The sequence below is a fragment of the Tachypleus tridentatus genome, chromosome 13 (assembly GCF_004210375.1).
Source record: "Tachypleus tridentatus isolate NWPU-2018 chromosome 13, ASM421037v1, whole genome shotgun sequence".
Taxonomy (NCBI): domain Eukaryota; kingdom Metazoa; phylum Arthropoda; class Merostomata; order Xiphosura; family Limulidae; genus Tachypleus; species Tachypleus tridentatus.
This window is the reverse complement of record NC_134837.1, coordinates 191,100,156-191,121,468: the sequence shown is the minus strand read 5'-3', so window position 1 is coordinate 191,121,468 and position 21,313 is coordinate 191,100,156. Positions and strand designations below refer to the sequence as shown.

General features: G+C 34.2%; 1 protein-coding gene across 2 annotated transcripts in view; it reads right to left on the bottom strand.

The window, feature by feature from the left end:
- Positions 1–962: 962 nt before the first annotated feature.
- The window catches only part of LOC143237206 (diphosphoinositol polyphosphate phosphohydrolase 1-like), a 56,833-nt gene continuing 36,482 nt past the window's right edge, over positions 963–21,313 (bottom strand). For both annotated transcript variants that reach the window (XM_076476202.1, XM_076476203.1), the window contains exons 3-4: positions 5,676–5,760; positions 963–3,171 (exon numbers count right to left, since the gene is read on the bottom strand). In XM_076476202.1, the coding sequence (XP_076332317.1) occupies positions 3,059–3,171; positions 5,676–5,760 (198 nt within the window). In that variant the 3' untranslated portion in view covers positions 963–3,058. The remainder of the gene's footprint in view (positions 3,172–5,675; positions 5,761–21,313) is intronic.

Here is a 21,313-nt window from a genome sequence, read left to right as displayed (position 1 = left end):
GAAAATGTAATAGTTGCAGTTTACAACTTGTTAGTTTCTCAGTTTTCTTAAAATTAACGTGCAAAACATCTCACACTACAGTAAGTATCATTTGAAATGATTTTATAATAGAATCATAATAAGAATTTGTAGCTTAAAGAAAATTCTCATCAATAGATCTCTAGCCTCGTATGCTTACTTTTTTGCGATCTTTATTCGTAGATTTTAAATTCTCAATTCTTATTTATCTTCTATGATAGTTTTGTTAATGTAGAGAAAGTAGTAAATATATGCATAGAGTAAGACACAACCCTCATTTAGCGTCTATAAAATTTTACCAGCAGAAAGACAGCCTTTTTAAATAAAACAAATATGTCTAAAACGTGGACTTAAATAAAGCTTCGTATTTTTTAACATAATTATGCACTGAGTCAAATAACTGTTTACCCGAAGCTTCGCGTAAACACGCGTTTAACAAGCGTCAAGTACAAAAGCAGTGGCTTATTATAACCATCAAACCAACTTTCGATGACAAAATCAACTTGTAAGTAGGTCATGGACATTCGCAGCGCTTCGTATTGCATATCTGTCTGCCTTTGTTACAAAATACTCAGACGATTTTCATGTAAGGTGGTGAAAGAACAAATAGGCGAATTTTAATTTTGTCTCTAATCTTGAAATCACTTGTTTTACTTACTATCAACGTTTGAATGGTTTTAATTATTGAATAGGAAGGTTTTGAGTTCTGTTTTTTAAAATGATTTTTTGCTCGAATGTTCTATTAGAAGTTTGAGCAAATTCCAATGCGATCCTTATTATGAACAACTATCGTAGTTCATGAGGTACTGGTGTTTGGAAGCTTTCCTTTTTAATGTACGGTTTTATCTTTTCTGGCAGTCCTTTTCAGTTTAGTGTGCCAGTACGACGGCTTTTAGGTGTAAAACAAAATCAAACAAAACAATGACATACAGAACACATGAGAACGTACAATAAAAGAGTTTTATTCCCAGTAAGATACGGTATGAGCTGGGAAAGAGAAAACGTTTGGAGCCACTGAATAAAAGCCTCGCTGTAGTCTCGACTGTCACGTGACACATTAGGATCAATATCCACATTAGGGACAACAAAATGCATATAAATTATAGTCAAACTGTTACTAAGTTGGATGGGTAATTATAACAACTATCAAATTAAGTTTTTCCTTACTAGTCTGTGTAACTGCCCCAAGGGAATCCACAGACCACTGAAGATGTACACAATCGTGTACTCTCTGCTAATTATCAGAAGAGATCACTTGAGTTTTACATTTGATGACGAAACATTCCTTCGCTAAACCGGTTGATTGAAAAAAAAATACCCCACTCATTCTCTCTCGTTTATCTTCGATTTGATTTCTATCTCTTGGTTTTCCATGAAACAGTTTTAATCGTCAGGTTATAAAAATAATCATTCTGATATTTTTTATCCGAGTTATTAAAATAAAATGAAAAATTTGGACTATTTTTTTACACCGAAATCATAGAATTATTGAGCATTAAGCCAGACAACAGTCATTAGCACCCAGCAAACAGAAAGATGTCGTGTTAAATAAAACGTGTTTATGTACTTTCACAACAGCTCGGAGAAACTCAAACCATAGTGCCAACCACTTGAGTACGGAAAAGCATTATGGTAATATAATAACAGGTAAGCAAACCACGATTTATAAACATAAAATTCTTCCTTATGCTTAGAAATATTGTTTGCTTACTTATTATTAATGTCAACTAATTAAGTCTTATAGTATAAGCACTTTCACAAGAGCACTGAAAGACTTAAACCACTTACAGTATCAACTGATTAAGGCTGATAAACTTCTCAGGGAGCCTAAAATGTTATAATAATAATAACAAAAACAAAGTATGAGAAACCAGTATGGTTACAATGTTTAAATTTACCACATTGAGTTAATATAAAAAGAATTTAATCTTGTTTAGAGGTAGAGAAGATGAACGAATAAAAAGTATAGCAGATATTTCTCTAATTTGTGAAAAAATTTGACCATATACATATTCAGGTATACATATACAATAATTATAAAATTTCACAATAATTTCTTGCAATGTATCTTAACTTTTAAAATTCACAGACAAACACATGTTTATAACAGTGGCAGTGCACCTTTATATAGATACTTTATTTCATTCAGGTTCTACTAAAGTATTTGTGAAATTTGTGTATTTGAAATCCATCGGGTGCACAACCTCACAACAATAACAACAATAATAGAAAATTGTCAACAATAACATTGTAGGGAATTAACAATCAATATGGTAGAATTGTTAGCATTCTTAGTAAAAAGTGTTTTACAAAGAGATAAAAAAGAAAAAGATATACCTTTTATTATGGTTCACAACAAAACTTTGAAGACGTGATGGTTTACCTTATCCAATTGAATAATGAACAGACTGTATTAGCAACGAACCAATTTATAAAAACGTAACTTAAGAAGTACAGCATAAAAATAAAAAAAATTTCCACACTCTCGCTTCTTTTGTAGTCCTAATCTAAAGTTGACGCCACTACATCAGTAATTTTGTACGCTAATCCTTTGAGAAACAAAAACCTGTTACTCCTAATCACCTTTATTTCCATTTAAAAATTCCAAGAAAGTTAAACAAACAGTAATCGATGGTCAAAACACAGTCCAGTTTTATAATTGTAGCTGAGCAATTCCCATGCCAGTTTTGAAATTACCTGAAATTGCAAAATGTACAAGCCTACAATGTAATGTACAGTACAATACACAATATGCGTCAAAAATGGCTCTAAACAACTCTTACTACAAATTTATTTTGATAAAATAGAGTACATCAAAACTTGCACTAACTTGTACCCATAGAAAACTTGCGTTGCTAGAGTTTTTTTTTCCACTCTTTGGTGTGATTATAACACCTTTTCCAAATTTCTCAAGTATTCTCTGCTTCTACAATGATCAGGAATAAGCTGGTACGGTGACAACCATGTATAACGGAGTGTAAGTAAATAACATTTTAGATAAATCTTGATTATATTTGTAACTAGAAGCAGCTGCTAGTCGTCAAGGGAATGAATTATGTTTGAGAAGTAGTTTTAGATATTTACACTGTACAGGTTTGTGTTCCTGTAATACTTTGACAGCTTCCTGGATAGGAAACCATCTCCTCTTCCGTCCTATGGTGAAAACATAAAAATAAACATATTGTTATAAAAAAAATCTAACCGTTCAGAATACAATATAAATTTCAAAAAACACGCATAAAATATTCAAGTTTCATATCCTTTTTTCAAGTCAACAGAGTTCTCGTCAAAATCACTTATGGTGGGTCCTTTCTAACAGAATATACGATCTTCTGATTTATATAAATGACTGTTTTATACTTTAAAAAAAAAACTTCGGTTTCATAAAATGAAATTAGAGCATGAATAAAATAGCTGAGTATTTCTCTTTTATTATAACCCATTAAAATGGGTAAATACACGCTATTGTTATTTTTTTAAATAAAACCTTTTAAAACAGCTCAAAGACACGTTTAAACCATAACAAAACTACACAGAGTCTTAGGTCAAATAGTACAAGTAAATAGTTACAAAGAATAATACTTAAAAAGAGCAAAGTAATTAGTGCTTTATTAGATGGTTTTAATAACATATATTTTAAATTTTAACACACTGAATGCAAACACTTGTCTCACAATCCATTTCCTTGAATTGGTTTGTGCTGTATAATGATGCCCATAATTGCGTGGTAGTGTAAAGAAAAATAAATTCTGGAATCTCTGTATCTAAATATGAAATTTATCTGATGGTAACGTACTTCTGTCGACATTTTTTCTTTATATTCTTACTTATATGACCTTTCTTGATTGTCTAATGTTGAAGACATTGTTATTGACCTTCTGATATGGTACAAGGCCACTGCTGGTATCTCTACTTTATTTAAATATTCTCCAGTATAGTTGGATTTGCCTCAACAGGGGCTGTCAAAAAGTATATCGTAATCACATCCGCGGCGGTTGCACAGGTTTAATGTCTAACATCTTAGCCTTGCATGTGCAGTTAATCGAAGAAATGATAGTGACTGGTGAAAACATACCAAAAGGTATAAGTTTCATAAACATCGAACAAATCCCGGAAGTTTTGACATAACATAATGTTTAGGGATAACAAGAGACCTGTTGGCCCATCTCGGCTGTCCCAACATCTAAACCAAAGTAAAACTATTAAATAAATAAATAACTTTGGAAAAATTTAAAGCCAGCCTTTATCACTCATATACCTATCCAGCTTTAGTTTAAAAAAATCACTCAGATTTACAGCTTTCACAACATTGGAAGACAATCCATTCAATAGGCCAATCACCCCATCAGAAAAAATAAAACGATTACCTTCTCCGATTCCTGCCGCTGTTGGGCCTGTGGTTAAAGTATAGACCCTGTGTTAGTTTATTTTTCATTATTCGTTTGAATATAGTTAATCTTACAAATGTTAATTTGTTTTTAAAACTTTCTATTTTTGTTTTTGTGAAAACGAGAAAAACTCTGATTGTTTGTTTTTTAAATTTCATTAGAAACATAAGCTTCAAGTCCTGGTAAACGAGGGGCACTCCAAATGGTTTTTATATTCTGCAATAATTTAATTTCGCTTGCACCTGTGGGTTTAACTGGCAAGTTTAAACTGTTCAGTGCCGTAAACGAGATAACTCGTCCAAACCGATCGGTAACACAGTGCCACGGACCTGTTAATTCCTTGTCAATAATACCTAACTTCAAGGGTAGATGTCAGCACCATACATGAATTTGACCTACTAACAAGTTGTTTCACTTTCGATCCAAAATGGCGTCACGAAAAATTTACAAAATGAAGAAGCATTAAAAGGAGCTGCTGTAGCAGCTGATATACTTGGCAGTCAACAGATTAATGGTCGTCAGTCAACATGGGAATGATGTAAGAGATCAGTTGATGGTAAAATAGGAAAAGTGACAAATTGATCATTTTTGAAGTATGGAAATAAATAGAGATTTGTTTGTGCTGTGCTTTATGTCACTTTGTTATTATGTAATCAAAGTAACATATGAGGTTAGAAGCTATACATACGTTATCCAAATGATCATACATTATAAAATATCCAAGTTCCCATGGAAACTCCGAGTGCTTTTTTAATATGCATTGTCGTTTTAGGGATCTTGTAGCATACAGAATTGTTACGTCATTCACATTTTCAACCCGTACTTGGACCTACATTGCTTTTAAGTCACTTCTACCACTAATTGATTGGCCCAGCATAGCCAGGTGGTTAAGACACTCGACTCGTAAACTGAGGGTCGTGGGTTCGAATCCCCAGTCGCACCAAACATACACGTCCTTTCAGCCGTGGGGGCGTTATAATGTTACAGTCAATCTCACTATTCGTTGGTAAAAGAGTAGCCCAAGAGTTGGCGGTGAGTGGTGATGACAAGCTACCTTCCCTCTAGGCTTACACTGCTAAATTAGGGAGGGCTAGCGCAGATAGCCCTACCGTAGCTTTGCGCGAAATTCAAAACAAACCAAATCACTGATTAGTTTTCTCTCAGACACATTCCACTGAGTGTATATTTTGAACAGTCCTGGTTGTCATCACAATGTAGTCCTGATCAGAGGTTACATCAGTTCCTGTACACTAGTGGGAGAAAACTTACCCCTACTTTGGGATTCCTCCCACACTTCAAGTTCTTCAGTCACAAGTAAAACATACACTGAGGTCCGATGTTTTCTCTCCGAGTTCTACAACAAGAAAAGGTATAGTTAAAAATCAGATGATTTCACTGAAATTATTATTAACACAAAGCTATCGACGTCAAAATGTAAAGTCAGCTAGCGTTGAAATAAAAATATCGTTGCAAGAATTTGTGGCAATTAAAATATAGGAACGATTTATTTGTGGATAATGTACTGAACGAATGAGGAATTAAAAACACTACATACTTTCATACTGCTAAATAAGTACGACCGTAAAATTTTAAAGGTTTTATTGGATTTTGGGTACTGAACCTTAAGAAAGACGTAGCAAGTTTCAATATAATAAAGAAAAATATTTACATTACATGAAACGGGCCCGGCATGGACAAGCGTGTTAAGGCGTTCGACTCGTAATCCGAGAGGCGCGGGTTCGAATCCTGCTCGCATCAAACATGCTTGCCCTTTCAGCCGTGGGGGCGTTATAATGTTATGGTCAATCCCACTATTCGTTGTTTAAAAAAAGTAGCCCAAAACAAACAATGCATAAAATTACCAGAGAAGAGCTGACCATCGACAATTTGAAAAACGTATTTTCTTCAGAGTGATGTGACCCAGTGCCAATGTATATTATCTGTGTATTTGTATATGTTTTATACACACGTATTATGCACGTAGAGACATAGATTAAAGCCAAGAACTTAATCGAAGTGACAAATATAGATTGAACTTACTGACGCCTATCTATACAACAAGTTTATTAAAACAAAAAGAAAAACTCCAGTGGTTTCATTAGACATACTAGGTTATCTTCAGTATGAAATGGGTTTCTCTTCCAAAAGAGTTAAGTTAACGGATTTTGTGACTGGATGTGTAGTTCGTTATTCATCCTCTTTTTAAATCCAAAGTGTTTTCTAAATTTCATAAATAGATCTACAAAATTCTTATCTTAAATACTAGTATGACAAATGACATCAACATCAATGAAAGTGTTAATACCCAAATGACATCACTTGTAGCCGATCCAGACAAGGATCTGTTACTCTTAGTAGCATATAAATACACTAGAGATATTAAAAAGAACAAAAAAGATATGGATTTACTTTAATGCCAATTCTAACAACAATATATGCATTACTTGAAAGCCACAGTGCGTTAATAAAATGTGGTAAAAAAAAAAAACTCCCATTGTATTCAATTAACAGAACCACAGATTACCAAACTATTCAGAAAAAGCTGCTTTTGTTTTATTAACTCTACACTTATTGGCAATTTAGCTATTTCTGCTCTGCATAACATTCTAGTCTCAATACCATTTCAGAAAACGTAACTCCATTGTCTCAACCAGTAACTCAAAATTCATTAATCAACAAATAAAGACCACGAAATATAAACTGTGGTCTGTAACTCGTATAGTGTGACAATCGTGCAATTAAAACGAAACGACTTTTTTTCTTCCCTTGAATGTAGTTTTGGCATAATAATTCCAACCGTTTGACAACATAAACATACAAAATAACATATATTATAGCTTTTTCACACCAGAAGGTATTTCTCCATTTCTTATCTTACTATCTTTTCTGCAGTGTTAATATAGAACGAATTGGAAAGAAAAGAAACAAATTCGACAAGATGCAAATTACGACACAAATAACATTACAAGGTACGATCCCCGTTTCTTTGTTTGAAGTTAAGCACAAAGATACACAATGGAATATCTGTGCTCTTCTTTCCATGGGTATCGAAAGACGGTTTATAGCGTTCTAAGTGAGCAGACATACTCCTGAGCCACTGAGGGATTCGATCGTCTTAAACTTTTGTCATTTTATGCCAGTATGACGTACACAGTAATACTTACAGCATTCATGACTGACATGCTATATCGTAAAACGAGTAGAGTAGTATAACATTGGTTTTCGCTAATTAACTTAAAGAAACTTACATGACAGAGGATTTAAAAATAATTTTATAATATTATGCATAATTTAGCTTTTTTCTCCAACACGTGGAACATGAATGTCGGCTCACGTGCAAAATGATTGATGATTAGATCCTGTTTGAACAATGGAGTATTTATATTCTAAGGTCAAAGAGTATAAAACAACTCATGTGTGACGTCACAAAAACTGGCCCTGGCATACCTGCGCTAAACATGCGAATTAACCGCTCAGTTTTCGTACATTATTGAGCATTAATACTAATGTAACTTTACATAAAATCTAAAATTAAATGGAGCTTGTTTTAAAATGTTATTACAAAACAAGTGTTTAATGGTATAAATGTTTGTACAACCTGGAACGACTGATGTAAATGGTAAGAACTGTGTTTCTGCGTCCTCAATAACTTTTACAGTAAAACCACTTATCAGGCGCTTCTAGTAGAGAGAATTGTACAAATTAAGACCTCAAACATGTGATTTTATATCCTGTATTGATTTTTGTTAGACTAGTTTCTGTACGTGACCAAACAGAATGTCTGTTTCAGTGGTGCGTGATCTCTTTTAAAGGCAATCCCCCTTTCTAAACATGCGTTTTTTGCCCTCTACCCCATAGTTACTTTGTATAGCCTAATTGTGTTGTTCTATAGTGTTAATTATTTTAAATATAATTTGCTTAATAGTAGTAACATTTTACGGTAGTTTTCAAAACTTCTTTAATTTTGTATTTGTACTTTCAGATATAATTTATGTGTTATTAGAGTTAGGAGGGTGGAATGCACACCGCACTTTGCGCATCACGGGTTTCTCTGATACACATTGCAAGCGTGTCTAAGCTAACATATCACGAGATATCATTTCGCATTAACACGTTTTACGTACAAGCATCCGTCGCAAAAAGCCTGATCCATCCATTTTGTTATCTACGAATTCACTCACGTCTCCCATGGCGTCAATAATTAGAGCTTTCAATTACTCTTTATAGATATTTTGTACGACCAGTTATTTACAACTATCCAGATTGGAAAATTAATGGTCATATTTAGACAATTCTGTCTTGTTGAAAGGAACGACATGGCCAGGTGGTTAAGGCACTCGACTTGTAATTTGAGGGTCGCGGGTTCGAATCCCCGTCACACCAAACATCCTCGCCCTTTCAGCCGTGGGAACGTTATAATGTGATGGTCAATCCCACTGTTCGTTGATAAAAGAGTAGTCCAAGAGTTGGCGGTGGATGGTGATGACTAGCTGCCTTCCCTCAAGTCTTACACTGCTAAATTAGGGACGTCTAGCACAGATAGCCCTCGTGTCGCTTTGCGTGAAATTCAAAACAAACGAAACTCTTCTTACCAAGCTATCATTCCTCACACTAAACATAGTAACCTAGCACCAACCTATCAGGAATAATGAAAATTATTCTAATAACCACAATTATGACTCAAGTTATGATGTAAAATTCACGATATATGACAAAACAAATTTGTAATACGTTGGAAACCAATATCTTATACATATTGTTTATACGACATCTTATACTGATACCTCCCACGCTGCAATGGTTGAGAAAAGTGTAACATTTTCTTATCGTGCGTTTTCCACAGAAATATTCACCATTATCATTTACTAAAATAATTAACAATATGATAAAAATTATTATTAATTATTAATCATGAAAATGTGTTTCTCGTGTAAAACTAGCAACCGTATAATTTATCAACTTAACGATTTTCAAGAAACTATTCCCAAACAGAAATCAGCTAAACATGAGTGAATATTATTATTTTTAATAGAAGAAATTGTAAATTCATGTGGTTGATTTCAACAGACTTATAATGGTAATCATTTGAGAAAAACACGTAAAAAGGCCTAGATCTTGCTATTCTCTTTTAATGTTTTTGTTATAAAATTCTTGAAAAAGTAAAATTTAATTTAAACTTTTCAAAAAAAATGTCAGTTTTTCCTCGGGAAGTTAAACAACTAGTAGAACCAAACGTATAAATAAAAACTAGTTTGTAAGTTATAGGAAACTGTGCTTCTCTTTTTCTTTATCAACATAATAAACATTAAAAAGTACAATGAAAATTCACAAAAAGTACCAATATTGAAAATAAATAATTCTATAATATAAAATGTAGACGGGGTTCCAAGCCCCCTCATGACCATCCTCCTTTCATCCTGTATCACTGTGTAAAATTTGGTGCTAGTTAATCAGGAAACGGAAAGGTTTGTTTGTTTCTGAATTTTATGGAAAGCTACACGAGGGCTATCTGCGCTAGCCATCCCTAATTTAGCAGTGTAAGACTTGAGGGAAGGCAGCTAGTCATCACCATCCACCGCCAACTCTTGAGCTACTCTTTTACCAGCGAATAATGGGATTGACCGTCACATTATAACGCCCCACGGCTGAAAGGGCAAGCATGTTTGGTGCGACAGGGATTCGAACTCGCGACCCTCAGATTACGAGTCGAACGCCTTAACCCATCTGGCCATGCTGGGCCTGGAAACGGAAAGGTATAAGAAACAAATACACACACATATTGACGTTTATTTATATAGAAGATGGGGGTCCACCCCATACCCTTCATGATCTTTCCCATGTCATCCGATATCGTTATGTCAAGTTTGGTGCTGATTGAAAGAATGGAAATGAAATGACAGACATGCAACCGCATATCTTTTTTCTCGAAAAAACACACTTTGATTTATGTGGTAGATTCTTAGTTAGCTCTCCAGGTAAGTCACTGTAGTGACCTAGTCCTCACTAAGTCGTCGCATTAAGTATGGGTTAATAAATATGTTGCAGTAACAAAACTTTTTCTACTTTTCTAAACCTATTTAGCATCGAAAAAATAAATATGTTTTAGTACGAACTATAGAACCAGTTATCTGCACTCCGTCCACCACGAGGAATCGAAACACGTATTTTAGCATTTTAAACTGTAAATTTACCACTGATCTATCCAGGGACTGTATAAATAAAGAAAAAAAAACTTGTATCGTTTCTGTAAAAGTGTTTCGTTTTTATGTTGCAGTCTAATTAATATCACTGTATCTCAGAACGGCTGGTAAGGGTGTTAACACTTATCGATAAGCAGAGAACAATATTTCAACCTTCCTAGGCCATCTTTTGGTTAACAAAGACAGTTTGCAACTGATCATTGCTGGACACGTCTTAAGGACGAGAGTATAAAGGGGTACGGGATTGTAGAGGGCGTTGCAGTTGGATGTTAGGTTATTAATTAGTATAGGCATAAAGGTGTTCCTTTACATTGGTTTAATTTTGGTTTTAGTTGCATGTCATCAAGAATCAATATCACTGCTCTATTCGGCAAATTGCTTGTATAGTTGTTTACACGTATAACATATTTTTTGTCAGATTTTGACTTACCACATCTAGACATTAGAGAACTTTGATTTCTTCATAAATAACGATGTAAAAAATACGCAAAATAAAATGGAGAAACTTTTTTTCAAGGTTGATTCTTCTAGCCCAGGCCTGGCATGGCCTGGTGGTGATGACTAGCTGCCTTCGATCTAGTCTTATACTACTAAATTAGGGACGGCTAGCATAGCTAGCCCTCGTATAGCTTTGGGTGAAATTCAAAACAAACCAGACCAAACTTTTTCTTCCGTTGATTTTGTGTATAATTGCTGGATTTGCTTTGTGAACACGAAGACTAGCTTGTTGGTTCGCCAGAACGATAGTAAAGTAATTTCAGATAATAATAATATAACAAATATCTAGTGTTGAAAATATAATAAATAAGGGTGCTATTAATACTTAACCTAAAATCTGACTTGTAAGTGACATAAATACAAAAAAGTTAAATAACTACATTCACTTAATCTAGTTCACACCAGAACGATTGCTGTTCACGAAAATTGATGTTATAAATAGAGTTAAACCACAACTATATGTGTGATATCCCAGCCGTCGTGATGGTATTGGCTGAAAGACCTAGTCGCTACTGAACACAGCAGATGTAGTGTAGTTGATACACCGTAACAATTTTTTCTTTGCTTCCACACGCAAGCTCTTAAAATGTATATTCAGGGTGATATAAGGGTTACATACCAAACCAATATTTCAACGTTTCGTTGCTAATCTGTAATTAATGAGTGATTTTTATGTCTGTCTAACTCTTTCTCTCTTATTGATTTTACAGTATTTCCTTTTAGAATGTAAAAGAACGTGTAGAAGTGATTCTAAAGCTACAATTTGTCGTGAAATCAACCGTGCACATTTTGAGTGGTTATACCACGACTTTACCCTCAAACTATTTATGAAATTTCTCAAACTCATACATACCCAAAAAAGAGGAAATATATGGCGAACTTATCAAAAATCAACTCCAACTTGCGAGTTTTAAGCTTTGTTTTTTTTAAACATATTTTGGGACTACCTTTGAAAATGTCTTTCAACAAAGAAAAATGGTCTTTACGTGAAGAAAAGAAAAATCTATAATTAGTTAGTTTTGCTAATAGCGTTCAGTGATTTAATTAAGTAGCTTGCACGTTTAGAAAGGACCCGGCACGGCCAGGTGGTTAAGGCGTTCGACTCGTAATCTGACGGTCGCGGGTTCGAATGACCGTCACACCAAACATGCTCGCCCTTTCAGCCGTGGGGGCGTTATAATGTGACGGTCAATCCCACTCTTCGTTGGTAAAAGAGTAGTCCTAGAGTTGGCGGTGGGTGGTAATGACTAGTTGTCTTCCCTCTAGTCTTACACTGCTAAATTAGGGACGGCTAGCGCAGATAGCCCTCGAATAGCTTTGCGCGAAATTGTCATACTTGATCCACATCTTGCAAAGTGGAAACAAACAGTTCGGTCTATTTCTCAAAGGGTTACTTAATATATATATATTACCATTTTCAGATTAGGGATTCGAGGTTATATATATTCGCGCTACTTTGAAAGCTTTGATGAGTTAGAATAATGTTAATCAGATAGCACTATTCGAGATGGCTAGCGCTAATATTCGAAAGTGTATATATATATATAGTTAGATTCATTTATATTTTTGATCATCAATCTCAGGTAACCCTTTGCTCCTTCAGTACTGACACAACCATGCGCACATAGCTACAAAAAATCTGGGACTTAAATGTTATCAAATACATTAAACATTTGCGTATTAAGTAACGATTTACGTTGACATATGATTGGAAAAAAAAAGTTTTTTAATTTGCCATTGCAAAGATGTGTATCATCAGCATGTTCTTTTGTAAGCAAATCTTTCATTTATCGATATAACCTTACGTACCAAAGCCAGATAATTACTGGTTTGTTATACATTTTCAAATTTTAGTGAATGTTTAATATAATAGAGGGCACTCAAGTGTAAATCAATGAACCTTTAACAACGAAAGCGTGATCAATAAAAAAAATTCAACTTCTGACGCACTTTAAGTGTAGCAAATTGTGTATATCTCAAACAGGAGCTTTGATCAAACAAGATAAAGATTCATGGAAGTGAAATTTTATCTATAGCCTGTTCGTTTATTACTTTTAAGAGTCTAGACTTGGATAAAAAGGAATCAAAGCATGACCAGTGACTGATAAGACTCAAAATATGTATAATGTACGAACACTGTTGAGCCTTTTCTGCAAGTCTGATATACTTTCCTGATCACTTCAACAAAGTAGTCAATGTTACATCAACAAGAGATATGTACAAATAACCATAAATAATCGTTATTAAGCCAACCGCAGCACTGCAAATTGAAAATTATATATATACATATATCTCACAAATTCTTTAAATAAAATGTATGTAAATGTCTAATTTTTTGTGCTATTAATTCAAAGAACGTCTTAAAACTTTAGTAAGGGATTCTCTAAAGTATCGAAAACCACTACCTCTCCATCAAAGGGACCCAGGGTCGAATCCATGGCACTAACTTTACAAAAACATTCCTCCTCGGACTTCCCTATATATAACAACACATTTGGAGCAGAAACTATATATATATATATTAGTAATTGTTTGATAATTCGACTTAGGCACAAACTATTAATTGTGACCAGGAATAGCATCCGAACATGAACACCTTACCGTAATTACTGAAGGCAACCGTACTGTTTTACATAATAAAAATTGGCTTTTCTTGTCTTCACAAATGTTAGAACATTTGTTAAAAGCGTTTAATCGTTCTTCTGAACATCAGTATTAAAATAAACCTAATCCGAAGAAAGAGATTGTAAAAGCCTATAGAAAATTCACCAAATAGTCTGGTTTCTCTATATCTCTTTCTTCTATGTGTAACAAACAAATATCTATTATGTTTGTTCTCTAATGTTGTCATTGTTGTTTCTCTATCAAAGAAAACATTTTAGGCACATACGTTATCATATTATGTGTTAACTCTGTGAACGCAAAGCGTCAAGAAGCATGTTTTAAAAGGTCAGAGTGCTTGCTCTTTAACGAACACCGTAGTTAACTTAGAACGATGCGAGTTTTTGTTAAAAGTTTCTACAATATGTTCCTCTGATCATTTCATCTTTTTATATGATAATAAGTGGGCCTTGAAAATCGAAAGCGCGCCAACAAAGAGAAACAATATTACTTTGTGGTGTGCTATTTGTACCTTGCTCCAAATAGATTTCTTCGAGAATAACTCAACGGTTCAGTTGTGTCCCAGTTAAAAATAAACTTTACACAGACACTTATTCAAACTTCCTCCTATGCAGTAGTAAAAAACACTTTACCATCTCTTGTGAACAAGAGGTCTATGCAACATATCAAATAGTTTGTGACGTCAATATGATATTAAGCGTTATTATCCGTAGAGGGTTGAAAATTTAACACAAAGCAAAGCACAAAACTTTTAGCGATATAAACACTGCCAAATATTTGGCTTAATATAAAGAGGCTTGTTTATTCGTTGTTAAGGTAAAAACCGTACAATAGGCTATGTATACTCTATATCCACTACAGGTGTCAAAACAAGAATTTTGGTGTTTGTTTGTTTGTTTTGAGTTTCTGCGCTAGCCGTCCCTAATTTAGCAGTGTAAGACTAGAGGGAAGGCAGCTAGTCATCACCACCCACCGCCAACTCTTGGGCTTCTCTTTTATCAACGAATAGTGGGATTGACCGTAACATTATAATGCCCCCACGGCTAATAGGGCGAGCATTTTTCATGTGACCGGGATTCGAATCCACGACCGCCGGATTACGAGTCCAACGCCTTAACACGCTTGGCCATAGGGGGCCAAAATTTTAGTGTTATAGGCCTTTATTAGCAAGACTTTTGCTTTGTATAAAAAGGCAATCATTATTTTAGTAATAATAAAACAAGTAAGAAATACGTTATATTTTGAAATAACAAGATATTTTTACAGCAGAGCCACATCGAGCCATCTGCTGAGTCCACCGAGTAGAATCAAACCCTTGATTTTAGCGTAGTAAAGCCGCAGACTTACCACTGTACCAGAGGGCACAGATATTTAATAAAACGTGAGCGATATTATTCACTGATATACTATTATCAAGGCTATACAAGTGTAGAATGTTTCAGATTATTGGCTCGAAATGGACAGGTGGTTAGGGCGATCGATTCGCAAGCCGAGGGTCCCCGTCCCACCAAACATGCTCACACTTTCAGCGTGGAAGCATTATGATGTGACAGTCAATTTCACTATTCGTTGGTAAAAAGTAGCCTATGAGTTGGCGTCGGTGGCGATTGTTAGCTGCCTTCAACCTAGTATTGCCTTGCTAAATTAGGGACGATTAGCGAAGATATCCCTCGTATAGCTTTGCGCGAAATTCAAAGCAAATATATAATTTATATTTCTTTATTTATACTGGATGAATATATTCATTACAAAATGGATTCCTTTACCTGCATTGGATGTGTAGGTTCATTTAACCTTGAACCTCTTCATGACCTTTCAATCTAGATTAGTTTGTTTGTTTTTTTACTCCCAGTAGGTTTATAGGGTCATTGTATATTTGTATATTCTGAAATCTTTGTCTCAAGTTTAGATGCCATTAAACTGAGACAAAATAGTTTGACCTTCGCTTAAGCACATAAAAGCACTTCCTAGAGTAATGAAACTATATTTTCTAGTGCGATGAAATATTTCTTTGTAAATCAATCTTTTGAACTCTTTTATTATTAATATTATTTAAGTAGCAAAAATAGTTATTTTTGTGTAGAGCGATTACATCAGTCTTAAAGATACATAGACTTGTACTTATTTGATACTGTTTTCAATATATACAATGAACTAATTGTCTGTTGTTGTTTTATACGGGCCTGGCATGGCCAAGCGCGTAAGGCGTGTGACTCGTAATCCGAGGGTCGCGGGTTCGCGCCCGCGTCGCGCTAAACATGCTCACCCTTTCAGCCTATATGTGACAGTCAATCCCACTATTAAAAAGTAGCCCAAGAGTTGGCGGTGGGTGGTGATGACTAGCTACCTTCCCTCTAGTCTTACACTGCTAAATTAGGGACGGCTAGCACAGATAGCCCTCGAGTAGCTTTGTGCGAAATTCCAAAACAAATGTTTTATACGACGACGTTGAACACAAAAATTGTTACAACTTCCTTTCTGGCGAACGTGTAAGCAAACAGGGCCTGTGACATCATGGTCTACTGGTCATTTTGTGAGTGGCCAAATCTTATCTTACTTTTAAAAGGATGTAGAAAACAATAAAAAAAGGTAACAACTACCTTTTTGGTGAATGTGCAACCGACCAGGACTTGTGACATCATGATCTATTGGTCATTTTGTGAGTAATCAAACACTATCTTAGTTTTAAAGGGATATATAACACACCAGAAGATGTAACATCTTCCTTTCTGATGAATGTCTAACCGACCAGGGCCCGTGACATCAAAATCTACTGGTCACTGTGCGTGGTTGGATATAAGACTTACTATAAAAAACATAATACAGTAAAACTTGTCTGAGGCGGAATCGCATGGGACCGAGTAAAATTTCCGGCTTAAGCAGGTTTTCTGGTTTAGACATAGTGAACATGCCCTTCCTTAATTATATATATAATTTTTTGAGCGGAACATTATACTTGCTTGACTCAAAGGAAGTAAGACATTTGTGAATAAACTTATTATACTGTTTATGCTATATTTATTAGAATAAGAACAAAAATAGACATTCAAAATATATGTAAGTACATAAAATCGTAATCAAATTTATTTGAAGAAAGTATTCAATTTCAACTGTTTCGTTTTTTTTAATGGGCTTTCTCATGCGGTTAAAAGGAAACGCCAATTCCACGGCCTTTTCCTGAAGTTAATTTTCCTTCATTTTTGCATACAAGTTGGTAGTGTAAATATAACTTAACACTTGCGATGAAGTAGAATTTTCTATTTCCTCACTGTCTTTTCCATTTTGTTTATCTTCTGAATCTCTCACACTGTTACCATCTTGTGATTCTATTATATATTTTAATCAATTTCATCAGTTTCTGTTAAAACATTCTTGTTAACGTTCACAAAACTTTCCGCGTTCACAGAATTATCTGCATCAATCTTCTCAGTCAGAGTTTGGATTTCACTAGAATCGTCATAACAAACAACTGTTTAAAAAATGAGGGTAATTAGTAGCTCTTTTTTTAAATGAGGGTATTAAGTAAATTTTACCTAAATTTTAAAAATAGGGAAAATAGGAATTTATTTTTGTCGTGAGGATTATTTAAAGAGTAGAATTTTGCACATAAAAGACACATGTTTCCACAAATCATGAATCTAATGTAACTGTTAGAATAATGAGGGCAGAAAAAAAGAACAGAATATATTTAACCAATACCTACTGTAACAAAATGTCCGAAAATTTATTAATATTTAAACAAATTATTAATTAAATAAAAAATTAATATTCAATCAAAAACATTTTTTTCTGCCTTATTCAGGTTCTAATCCTACTTGTTGATAGATGAGGTAGGTGAAAGTTTTCCGTCCGCGTTACGCGGGTTCCTACATATAGAGGGTCTTTTATAAGAAAAATCTTAAAATAATGATACTTCCGGCTTGTACAGGTTTCACTACATCTTGTTTCAGATGTAGAAGTCGTAACGTCATATCATACTGCTCTATATCTTCAGCAGTTGTATATTAATATGATACTGGTCGAAAAGTAAACTGGTATATTCATTAATAAGGAAAACTTCATTAAAATGTCCACCAATTACTTACTTTTAACAGAATTTTCTATACTTTTTTCTGAAGTATTCTAGTACTTCTTTAACAAGATGGAGGCTTAAGTATTCCGATCACTTGATCAGACGTGAATATAATCTCTTGATTTAACTTAGTCAAACTTTACCTTTCGTGGTTATGTTCCTTTCTCACATAACCATCTGTAAATTAACCACACATTGGTGTATTTATTGTAACTTTTGTAGTTTTATGGTTCACACAGTTTCATAAATATTACACTGAAGGTAAGTTTACCCCTTAATTCTAAAAGGACAGTCTTTTGATATATCAAACAACATGTAAGAATTCAAAAAAAGAGTACGTTGGTTTGTAACTAAAGATTATCAAATGGTTGGAAAATTACGACACATTTTTATCTCTTGCATAATTACCTTAACAACATTAACGACCTCTCGTGTCATCTGTGTTTCCTCCTATTTTCTAATCACACTTTTCTGTACAAATTTAAAAATTACTTGCATCTTAAGCCTCTTTTAAGTACAAAATAAACAAGTTTCACTGAAATAAATGTTGAATTAAAATGTGCTTATTTTTTCTATCTTCTATAGTATAAGTAGGCATAATGTTGAAAAACGATGAAGCTAATGTGGTCTTTACCTAATAAACAAAAAGGAAATAAACGAGTCTTATATGTGTTTTAATAAACTCTTTTTCTTAAATGGCGCCTCTTAGTAAAGTGTATTACATTGCAGTGAAGAAAAACTGGATGAAACGAACTTGCAACAAACAGAATACCGTCAAATAATCATTGAGCTCAGTGTGAACCCAGACAAGTACTCTACAGAATAGTTTAAAATAAACGAAGAACGTAATGAACGTGGTTTATAGGTTTGAAGAGAGCCTAACGAGGGGTATAAACCAGCGTACAGAATCCGCACGCGACTATCATCACCGCCTACTAATATTTAGATATCATTTTTCGTTCCATCTATCTTATTTGTTATTGGAAATGTTCAGAAAATGAATTTGTTGAGAAACCTGCAATAAGCTTCAGAAAGGTCACCTCAACTACATTCTTGAAGTGCACTGTGCAGAACGGAACGCAATGTTCTACTTCAAAAGAAATGATTCAATCGGTGGTGTTATTTGTTGTCAAGTGCACAGTTTACACAATGTTCTGTCTATCTCGGGCATAGAAATCCGAAGTTTAAAGTTGGAAGCCCTGAAACTTCCTGTAGAGCCTAGAGGCTCAAGGGACCGGTATGGCCAGATGGGTTAAGGAGTGCGACTAGTAATCTGAGGGTCGCGGGTTCGCATCCCCATCGCGCCAACAATGCTCGCCCTTTTAGCCGTGGGGACGTTATAATGTAACGATAAATCCCACTATTCGTTGGTAAAAGAGTAGCCCAAGAGTTGGCGGTGGGTGGTGATGACTAGCTGCCTTCCCTCTAGTCTTACACTGCTAAATTAGGGACAGCTAGCGCAGATAGCCCTCGAGTAGCTTTGCGCGAAATTCAAAAACAAACAAAACAAAAACAAACTAGAGGCTCAAACAGTGATAAAATAAAACAAGATACGAAATAGTCCTTTCAATGAATGAAAAAAAAATACTTGATTTAATAATATATATGTGTATAAAACAAGGCATAAAAGGTATCCATATTTCTAAAGAAAATTAACTGTCATAATATCCATGATACTTTGCAATGATCGTCACGTTTCTGGTCCGTCAACTTCCCAGTCAAATTTTAACTGTTCACAGTTCTCGTTATCCTTAAACTAGTACAACATTATGTTACCACGAAAATGTGCCCGAGGTAGCTGAAATAGGTAATTGGTTTATTCTTATTTTCTAAGTTATTATCATACTGATTTTATATGTACTTTAACCCTATTCTATCGACAAATACTGAGTTCCAATGTGACTTTCCAATACATATCAGTAGCAACTTGGAGCGTATCTATGTGTAAGTTTATCATTATTGAAATAGTTTACAAGTGACTCTGCGCTATACCGTAGATTTAAGCCTGGTACATTTGCTTACAGAGGTGGTGAGAGAGAAGGTTGCTTATACACGCATGCTTTTCAACGATAACATTCAACATACGTGCGTTCCAGATCAAAGTCTTGCTCATACTCGCGGAACCAGGAGCGCTGCATTTGGAAAATATCTTAAAATATGTTGGGTAAAAATCGTGACAAATTATTTCACTGAAAGTATCGCTTTATGTTTCTTTCTATTTTTTGTCTAACCTTAATCTGAACAAAACTACAAGAAAATGGAAAGTTACATCCTGATACATTTTAGAGTAAGTTGTTTCCTTTTTCCGTATTGTAACAGGCTTACTGTTATACTTTTATTTTAACATCTACATTAGTTTCAGTTTAATGCATGTGACAATTATTGTTTGATGTATATTGCTCAAGTCCAGCCTGCTCTCTAAATACGTAGAAGATTCTCGAGCATGAAAATCAACAATGAATGTGAAATATTAGTGAATACCAGAATTGTTGCCAACTGAAATTTCGAGAACCTTGCCTTAAAGTTTATAAGTCGCAACACACGGAGAGACAGTGATATATTGTTGGTTAGCTGCAGTTAGTATACCATAAACCTAGGAAGCTACAATTGTCATAAACGCTTATTAATGGGAGAACTGTAGAAACTTGACCAGGAATGTTTATAGATTTTGAACATTACAAATCGTTTAACTTGAGAGAATTAACTTCGGACGTTGCTATTTCTACGAGAGAATTAGATATTTTCGTAGGTAAGAAACTTACATATGTTCAGTGAAGCAGCTGGCTAACTTCCCCATCAAATGTAATTGTATCTGTGTATCAACATAGAATTAATTCGTTCCTCGTGAACCGTCGATAAAATATTCAGTTCCATTCCAGATAAAAGACTCAGTATTGTTTGTAAGTTTGTAAAACTTATATATGTAACTCATTATTTGCAATAATAGTTATTATAAATTGTATTGTTTTTTGTATGTTAAAATATATTTGTGTTAAGAAAGAAAATTGTGTGGATCAGTCTTGTTGGCAAATGTAATAATTTTGATACATATTAACATTTAATTAACTTCTGAGTTACAATTAAAATTTACGGCTATTTGAAATCGTGATGCGTAACGTACGTAACATAATAATCGTTCAATATAAGTTATACCTTACAAAATAGACTGAAGGCTCGTGTCAAAATTCGAAATAAATTCAAATTAAATTTATATTTATTAGCGCCAACAAGACTTGATCATGTCTGATAATCAAGGTTTTCTTGATTCACCCTCCATTGGACAACTAGAAAAATATAACAAAAGTGAATTGTTTGAAATTGTCAAAATTTTAGAATTAGAGGTTTAAAAAATCAGTGGGAAGAAATTAAGTATATGATAATTTGTTGTATAAGGAAACACTAGGGAATATTTTAGTGTTTCCAACAACCTACCAAAGAAAGATGAGAAAGATAAGTTAGAAATCTAATTAAAACTCAAACAAATCGAGCTTAAACAAGTCCACGTCGAAGCTAAG